The sequence below is a fragment of the Phoenix dactylifera genome, chromosome 8 (genome assembly GCF_051530095.1).
Source record: "Phoenix dactylifera cultivar Ajwa chromosome 8, Ajwa_hap1_PhDact_Kaust_v1.1, whole genome shotgun sequence".
In the NCBI taxonomy this organism is placed as follows: domain Eukaryota; kingdom Viridiplantae; phylum Streptophyta; class Magnoliopsida; order Arecales; family Arecaceae; genus Phoenix; species Phoenix dactylifera.
Window position 1 is genome coordinate 18,686,518 of NC_143197.1, and position 9,279 is coordinate 18,695,796.

At 37.2% G+C, this 9,279-nt stretch overlaps 1 protein-coding gene across 3 annotated transcripts; it reads right to left on the reverse strand.

Annotated features, from left to right (window-relative positions):
* Positions 1 to 1,276: 1,276 nt before the first annotated feature.
* LOC103721650 (protein translation factor SUI1 homolog 2-like) lies at positions 1,277 to 8,215 on the reverse strand. Of its 3 annotated transcripts, XM_088702969.2 has the most exons (4): positions 3,245 to 8,215; positions 2,955 to 3,160; positions 2,788 to 2,841; positions 1,277 to 1,502 (listed from the first exon to the last, which is right to left on the reverse strand). In XM_088702969.2, exons 1-4 carry the CDS (start codon positions 3,279 to 3,281, stop codon positions 1,362 to 1,364), a joined length of 438 nt encoding a protein of 145 aa, XP_088559095.1. In that variant the 5' UTR covers positions 3,282 to 8,215; the 3' UTR covers positions 1,277 to 1,361. The 3 variants fall into 3 exon arrangements, with proteins under 3 accessions (XP_088559095.1, XP_088559096.1, XP_088559094.1); XM_088702970.2 differs by lacking the exon at positions 2,788 to 2,841 and having other exon boundaries at positions 3,245 to 8,207; XM_088702968.2 differs by lacking the exon at positions 1,277 to 1,502 and having other exon boundaries at positions 1,517 to 2,841; positions 3,245 to 8,208.
* Between the last annotated feature and the right edge of the window lie 1,064 nt (positions 8,216 to 9,279).

Genomic DNA, 9,279 nt, shown 5'->3' on the forward strand with positions numbered 1-9,279 from the left:
CAGGCTTTATAGAAGAGATGTTAGTTAAGAGAGCTCTCTCTCTTTCATTTACTCTTTGCTCTGTCTAGTGTCCAATTTAGGTAAGGCTAGGAAGGCCACCTAAGGGCCAAGTGTAGGAAAGGAGCAACATGCATCTCAAGTTGCAACTATACTCCACCAAAGGAGAGGATAAATCTTAACGTCAGAACTGATCACACTGTTAAGCGAGCTGCCTTTGTTCCGCTCCCTCTTGTGATGGAGAGCATAAGTAGTAATTAAATCAAGCTAATATGTTTGAATCTTTAAACTAATAGCTTTCTGAAGAAAAGGTGGTCGGTATTTCAGACTTAGAGCTTAGCAGAAATCTCGGATCCTACCGAACAGGGCTGATTGGTTCGTTTGGCTTTTCGGGTATTCTGATGATCTTACAGATATAAATCATGGGAAATCTTTATTGGCATGCTGACGTTATGACCAAAATCATCTTAAGCACTTCAGGGTCAAAATTCAATCCGACCTCAGCTACCAAACTAGCTTCTGCAATGGTCCCTTCTCCTCTGACCTAAACCATCCTGCTTGGCCTCCCCTTGTTAAGAATTCCATCTCCTATCATCAGAGCAACTATATATTCTTATACGATCTCTATTATTAAGCCTTCTGAACCACCCACCGTCAGACTAGACTGAATTTGATTCCACTCCAATAGATCATTCCTTTACTGTCATCAGTGGTCCAACAAGATCGCAGAGGACTAATTCAAATCCTGTTTAATTGTATTGACACAGCTTGACAAAGCTCCTTCTCAATAATACATCCAGCATCAAGCTTGACCTTGAGCTTGAAAATACTCCAAAGAGTATATTCTTAAGAAGCTTCATGAGCCAAACTGAGCAGACAAAGCAAACAAACTCCAAGCACAGAGGTTCTCACTTTCTGCCGCTCACAGATGCCCAAAAAATTTAACAAAATTCCGCGTAAAACAGGTCAGAAATCCAGGGCAATATTCCATATCAGCAACTGAATATTTTGGTGTATCACATAAAGTCTAACTTCATATTTACTGCTGCAAGAAGCACCATCAGTTGCATGCTCACCAATCCCCATAATAAAACACGCACAGGTACAGCGTCTCGAAGCAACTAAAAGGAAAACAATGGATGCCTCACAACTATAAAGATCCAAAGGAGCAAATGTATCAAGATGCGAACCCCTTTCATTATAACCCAGAACTGCAGATCTGAACGTCGATAAATCCCGAGTAAGTAAATGAACAACTGAAAGTTAAAGCAAAAGCAAGGAAAGGGAATATTCTCTTATTACAGAAGAGGACGTAGAAGAAGCAGGTCATTTGACCGGGATATCCCCTAAAACCTACAAACATGTTATATAATCAACTTTACTAGCTTGCCAATAACATTAGTCCCTTTAAAACCTGCAGACCAATAACCTAATATGTAGTTAGATAAATATGTAGTTACTCCGAAGCCATGAATCTTGATATGTTCCTTCTTAACGATGCCAGCCTGCAACAAAATAAAAAAAGGTTAGACACCGTGATGCTTCGACAGATAAAAGATCAACTCTTCTTGTGCTAAACCCTCTTTCAATGTCCTAACATTTCCCAAGATCAGCAATTGCCTTCATGCCAATGAGAAATGCATGTTTATAAGTGCATGTATACTCATGCATTCTGTTTGGATGTTTGTGTAAGCATAAACGAGCTATTTGGATGCCAATGCCAGTGCATTCATTTGTGTGCACATTGCAAATCCCATATTGGGATGCTTATCCACTGTGTCACAGAAGTGAGAGATGCTGTGTGAGGACCCGTGCGGGCGTGTGTTTAGTCCTACATCGGTTATTCGCTAAATAGATCTTGGGTATTTATACAGAATCAAGAAATCCAAAACTTCTGGCTAGCCATGTGAGGACCCGTGCGGGCATGTGTTTAGTCCCACATCGGTTATTTGCTGGATAGATCTTGGGTACTTATACAGGATCAAGGAACCCAAATAATACCTTCCGGCTAGCTATTTTGGGTGAGGTCCTGGGTTGTTACAAGCCATTTTGGGTAAGATCCTAGGTTGTTACAAATGGTATCAGAGTAGACTCGGCTCATAATCTATGTGGACTAAAGGACACTGCAGCACGAATCCATTAGAACTAACCATGAGCCGATCGTGGTGTTTGTAATTAGATTTGAATGGATTTGAACCCTTAGCCTGACGAAGACGTCAGAACTTGAACAGGAAGAGTATGTGAGGACCCGTGCAGGCGTGTGTTTAGTCCCACATCGGTTATTCACTGGGTAGATCTTGGGTATTTATACAGGATCAATGAACCCAATTAGTAACTTCCGGCTAGCCATTTTGAGTGAGATCTTGGGTTGTTACATACTGAGAAGAAATAATTGGGAAGAACTGGTTGATCCCCTAATCCCTTTGTTCAACAACCTTCTTTTTTTGGTGAATTGTTCAACTACCTTCTTGCTGGGATGCTAGATCAATCTAAAATTTTTATTTCTGCCATTCCAAATATCTCAGTTTTGTTGCAACTCGAACACGTCCCCCCAATCCCCGAAACTTTTCTTTCACCTCCAAATCTCATTTTTCACACGGGAATATGGGACTTGGGCATTCAAGCAGGCCCTCAACATGAGAAGGAAAAAGTAAAGGCCAACTTCTTAAGTACAATCTCCATATTGGTACTATAGTCTACAAGTTCATGCACAAGGGGCTCTTTTTTCTTTCTAATCTCACCAACACAGATCAACTCTAACCGAGAAACCTTGGTAATAAGTTGTTGTACCTGAACTAGAAAAGTAGCAACATTCTTCCGCTGATCACCTTGAAGTTGAATAACCTATAAATGACGAGAAAAAATACACAAGTTTATCCATTCACAAGCTTACGGATGCATATACAAGATAAATATTCACATATCACAGCAGTCGACTACACATAGCAATATAGTACCTGGCCCAGCTCAGGGTCCTGGACAACAGTACCATTGCAGCAGAACTCCTTCTTGAGATCCTTCAAAATCTTGTTACAGCTGAACTCTTTTTTCAATCCCTGCACAGTGGTCAGACACTTCCTGCCATTCCGCTGCTGTATGCGCACATGGACATACTCCTTTGCACCAGCATCAGAGTCCTCAGCATTTGCTTCAGCAAATGGATCTACACCCAAAAGATCAACAGGTGTATCAACAGCTTGTTACAGAAAGATCCACACTTATACTCAACTGTCATCTGTTAAAATACCAAATGAAGTGGGGAGCTGGACGTCGAGATCAGACATGAACTCTTGACAGTTGCTAGTTGAAGAGAATAGACAAACAATGCTTTACTTTCTTATCAGTTAGACCTGCAAAGGGATGGAGTGAATACTGTTAAACTTCCATCACTGACTAAAAGTACTACTCTCATGAGAATGCTTACAAAGCATTTTTTCCTTACAGAAATAACCAGATGCTATTCAAGTTCACTCTAAATCTAACATTTCCTCAAACAACATGAAGTGCGTCTGAATAAAGGGAAAAACTTGGAAACAGTACAACAAGAGGCTTCCCTAGTTCAGAGTTTGGTTCAATTCAATTTTAACTTACTCCTCATAAGAAGTTAATCACATGCATCTCTTTAATTTTAAAATTTTGTCCAACACTCCAAACCAAATCAAACAATTAGTTCTAGCCAGAACAGATCCAAAACTGGGGTTTGTTTCAAATCTCTAGCCAAAAACTAGTTGGCCAGTGTCATCTGTTTCTGCAATTTTTATCATTTCTTACTTTCTTTAGAACAATAATCGAAGTATCATGACTTAATGGTGTACCAGCCAGGCACTAGCACAATATATACCATGCCTAGCATTGAATGTTGCTAAAGCACTAACATAGTACATATCCTTCGACAAATTTTTATGACACTTTTATATTAGATAATATAATGGCCTGAGTTGGTGACCACACAAAAAATTATCAGATGGCTCTAACATTGAGATCCTGTAATTTATTTTTCTAATACTTTTTGATTTCTTATAATGATAATGATTTTTCTCTAATTTCAACTAAAACTACTAAAACTGTTGAATCCTGTAGTAATCTTGTCTTGCTGAAATTTAAATTTCGAATTCAATCCTTAGAATATCTTGTTTTGATGTACATGAAGCTAAGGATCTCAGACATATATCAAATTCACATTATGCATCCAAAACCAAATAAAATCCATGTTTTAGTACAGATAATTGATTCTTATTTCTTGCAAAAGATGCTAACTTTAAGCCGATAATCATTCATATTCACTCATTAAATTCATCTAAGTCAAGCTAAAATACTAATCAAGTCATAACAAAAGCTCAAAGACCTTAAATCCGCATTAGCTATAAACTCAAAGCACTGCACTACAAATTAAACAATTTAGATTATTTATTCAAGCAGCCACTATCATCATATATTCCTTAATTTATGGAGGATTATGAAAAGCTATTGTCAGCTAACAATTTGGTAGATCTACCATTTTTTTTGTCAGAAAGGTATCATTAACAAGGAAGCAGCAAGTGATGGATATTGTTCCAACAATTGCTAATATCACACCGAGAAATTCAGAGCTAAAATTTTCAACACACTAGGCAAAATGTAAGACAATTATATACATATTCCCTTAAATTATAACATCAACTCCATTTTAAAGTAATACAATTTTATAAAAAAATCAAAGATCAAAACCATTCTTATTAAACCCTTGCAAAATGTTCACACCAGTCATTCTTATCAAACCTTTTCACCATGTTTATAGCCACTTCAAATACTAAATAACTGAAAATGTACTAATCAAAACTCGATCACCTCACAAATGAATCCGGCTGCTGATTTTGACTTCGTACGTAGAACAGTTCAATAGATTTAAAAAATAAAAATAAATAAAATAATACAAGGACATGATAAGTAGTTCCATCCACCAACTGCAAGCCCAAACAAATTCTGGTCCTCTACAACACTGAAGCTTAAAGCAATCTATTCAATGATCTGGTTGAAACAAACTAGACTCTACCAAATAAATTCAGAGATAAAATCAATCAGGCCCTAAACATCAAGATTCAAAGTGTCCTGAACCCACAGGATTGCAACTATCAAACAGCAGCAAAGACTAGAATTTCAACTCCAAATTTTAGCATGTTTCACCTCAAGGTCGCTGAAAGCATATCATGAATTGCAGAGAAAAACAAAAGAATAGCAAAGAAAACCTCATCAAAATTCTAAGAAATTTCACTGAATCCACCATATAAATTTCAAACAACTGAAATTAAAGAGGACAAGGAATGATTAAAACACTGTCTTGTAATAAAATTACAAGAATAAAATAATAAAATAATATACAATATAAGTACAAGAAATTAACATGTCTCAAGACCATTTCTTCTACGAAATGTGATGTTGCCGAGCTAGAGGAGCAGATTATCGCTCGCTATTTTGGTGGACTGTAGACGGAAATCGAGAATGTTGTCCAACTACAACCATATTGGACTTATGCTGATGTTGTCAAGTTAGCACTAAAGGTGGAGAAGAAACTTAAGGAGGCTTGTGGAAGAAGCTAATAGTTTATGACAAAAGAGGGACCTTCCAACCGAGGGAGTCTTGCAACCTCTAAACAAATTTCTGGAGGTAAGGCTACAAATTGTAAGTTTTCAAAGAAAGAAGCAGGAGATCGTTCAAGTCGTCCAATTGCCGATGCTCGCAAATGTTTCAAGTACCAATGAATTGGCCATATTGCCTCTGATCATCCAAATTGCAGAATTGTGACTTTTGTTGAAGAAAAGAAAGGAGTCACTTATGCTGATAATAGAGAATCACTTATTGTTCAACGAAGTTTGAGCGTTGACCATAAAGATGAAGATGAGTGGCTCCACACCAACATCTTTTACACGAGATGTACTTCTCATGACAAAGTTTGTGAAGTTATTATCGATAGAGGGAGCTGTGAAAATGTTGTGGCAAATGATATGGTGGAGAATTTGAAACTAAAGATGGAGTCGCATCCTTAACCTTACAAGCTTACATGGTTTCACAAAGGGAACGAGGTGAAAGTCAATAAGTGATGTCTTGTTCAATTTTCTATTGGAAAGAATGATAAGGATGAAGTGTTATGAGATGTTGTGCCTATGGATGCATGCCATCTACTTTTGGGTACACCATAGCAGTATAATAGAAGAGCCATTATTGATGGGTTCAGAAATACTTATTCTTTTGTGAAAGATGGAGTTAAGATAATCTTGGGTCCTCTTCGATTAGAGAAATTTTCCAAACCAGACCAAGGAAAGAAAAGTAATTTACTTTCAAAATGTGAGCTTGAGAACGTGTTGGAGTGTGCTACTGAAGCTTGCGCTTTTGTGGTGTTCCAAGAAAACGAAGAAATGAATGAGCCACCCCCAATTTTCCAGCCTTTTCTTCCTGAGTTTCTTGATGTCATTCCAGAGGATATTCCACCTAGTCTTCCTCTCATAAGAGATATTCAGCATTGCATTGATCTAGAACTTGGTGTTGTCATTCCTACCAAGACGGCCTATAGGATGAGTCCTAAGGAGAATGAAGAGTTGCAACAGCAAGTAAAAGAACTCTAGGCTAAAGGCTTGGTTAAAGAAAGTATAAGCCCATGTGCTATCCCTGCTCTTCTTATTCCTAAGAAAGAGGGAACATGGCGAACAATGTGGTTGATAATAGAGCAGTGAACAAGATTACTGTCAAATACAGCTTTCCTATTCCTCGACTTGATGATCTTCTTGATCAACTTCATGGTGCCACTATCTTTTCGAAGATAGATTTGCGAAGCGGTTATCACCAAATTCGAAGGAGGCCAGAAGACGAATAGAAAATGGCCTTCAAGACACAAGATGGTCTATATGAATGGATGGTTATGCCGTTTGGGCTTTCTAATGCTTGTAGCATTTTTATGAGGCTTATAAATCATGACTTTAGACTATTTATCGGACATTTTATTGTTATCTATTTTGATGATATTTTGGTATATAGCAGGCATGAGGAACGACACTTGGAGCATCTTTGATGAGTGTTCAATACTCTAAGAGATCAGAAGTTTATTGCCAATTTGAAGAAGTGTCATTTCTTTACTAAAAGCCTTGTATTTTTGGGCTATATTGTTTCTAGTAGGGGCATAAAGATGGAGCCCATCAAGATTGAAGCAATCACGAGTTCACCTACACCAAGGTCAATCCATGATATCCAAAGTTTTCAGGTCTTGCATCATTCTATTGGCGGTTCATCAAAGGATCTAGCACTATCATTGCTCCTATCACTGAATACTTAAAAAGAGGAATATTCAAATGGACAAGTGAAGCTGAGAAGAATTTTGAACTCCTAAAAAGAAAGGTGATTGAAGCTCCAATCCTCATTTTACCCGATTTCAATAAAGTATTCAAGAATGATCATGAAGCTTCAAATATGGGTATTGGTGTTGTTCTTAGCTAAGAAGGTAAGTCTATAGCCATCTTTAGTGAAAAGTTGAGTGATTCTCGGAAGAAGTACTCAACTTATGACAAAGAGTTTTATGCCATTGTTCGCTCTTTGCACCATTGGACTCATTATCTCCTTCCCAAGAAATTTATTCTCTTCTTTGATCATGAATTTTTAAAGTATTTGAACAGCCAGTAGAAACTCAATAGCCGACATGCCAAATGGAGTGAGTTTTTGCAATATTTTCATTTATTCTAAAGCATAAGGCGGGTGTTCAAAATCAAGTAGCTGTTCTTTAAGTCGCAGACATTACTTGCTTGCCACTGCACGTGCAAATATTTTGGGCTTTGAAATAATGAAGGAGTTATACAAAGAAGATCATTTCTTTGCAAAGATATGGGAAGTGTGCTCGAAGGATTCTTACCAATACTTTTTCTTATAGGATGGCTATCTCTTTAAGGACAACCAGTTATGTGTTCCGAACTATTTTTTGAGAAATTTTATTATCATTGAAGCTCATGGTGGACTTGCTGGTCACTTTGGAAGAGATAAGACGCTTGCTCTTATCAAGAAAAAAATTTATTGGCCAAAAATAGAGCGAGATGTTATGCGGCACTTGGAGCATTGTCAAACTTGTCACGTTGCCAAGAGTCATGGCTAGAATAGAGGGTTGCACACACCACTTCCAGTTCCTAATTCACCATGAGAAGATATTAGCATAGATTTTGTTGTGGGTTTGCCAAAGACTCAAAGGAACAAAGACTCTGTCATGGTGGTTGTTGACCACTACTCCAAAATGGCGCATTTTGTTCCTTGTTGTAAAACTCTTAATGCTTCTCATGTGGCTGATCTTTACTTTTGAGAGATTGTCAAGTTTAATGGCATTCCAAAGACAATCACTCCTGATCAAGATACCAAGTTCATGAGTCATTTTTGGCCCACCATTTGGCGGAAGCTTGGAACTAATCTTCAATTTAGTTCAACTTGCTATCCCTAAACAAATAGCCAAATAGAAGTTGTTAATCGAAGTTTGGGCGGTTTGTTGAGAAGTTTTGGGGGAAAAAACATTCGACAATAAAAGATCTCTTACTAGCACTAGCCGAGTTTGCTTACAATCAGTCTACTAGTCAAACTACTAGTCATAGTCCATTTGAGGTTGTTTATGGACAAAATCCCATTAGTCCTTTGGATTTGGTGCCACTCCCTAATACTCAATAGTTTAGTGGAGATGCAGAAGAGTGGGTAAAGTCTATTTAAAAGTTGTATGAACATGTTCAAGATCGCATTCTTGATAGTCAACTTTAAAGACCACGCAATAGCACGTATCTTGTAGGATAGTGATTACGAGTATCGATCCACAGGGATTGGGGTACAATTATTTTCTTAAAACTTTGTAAAGAAGAGTTTGTGAAAATACTATACTAAGCAATTTAATAAGAAATGCAATTAAAATGATATCAGTTTGAGGAAACCTAGGGCAAAAAATCACCACTAACAAAGCAACAAGAATTAATTGTATTTTAATTTATTCTTGGATTAACATGCAAATTGGCTACAAGTGTAATAAGCATTCAAATAAAGTTTCACAAAAGTAATTTAGGAACATCTATCTTCGGTTGGCATGAAATGTCCACCCTAAACTAATTTGGCAGGACACTGCATCTTTCGTAAGCATGGGTGATCTTATATTAACTTAGTGAGCATGAAGAACGGTTGTATAAACGTCATACTTAAAATCACAGAAATTAAATATGAGATGAAATAAAATATTCATTAAGAACAAAATAAAGTTTATATAACTCCAAGAATAGAAATCAAAAATACAAAACCTTT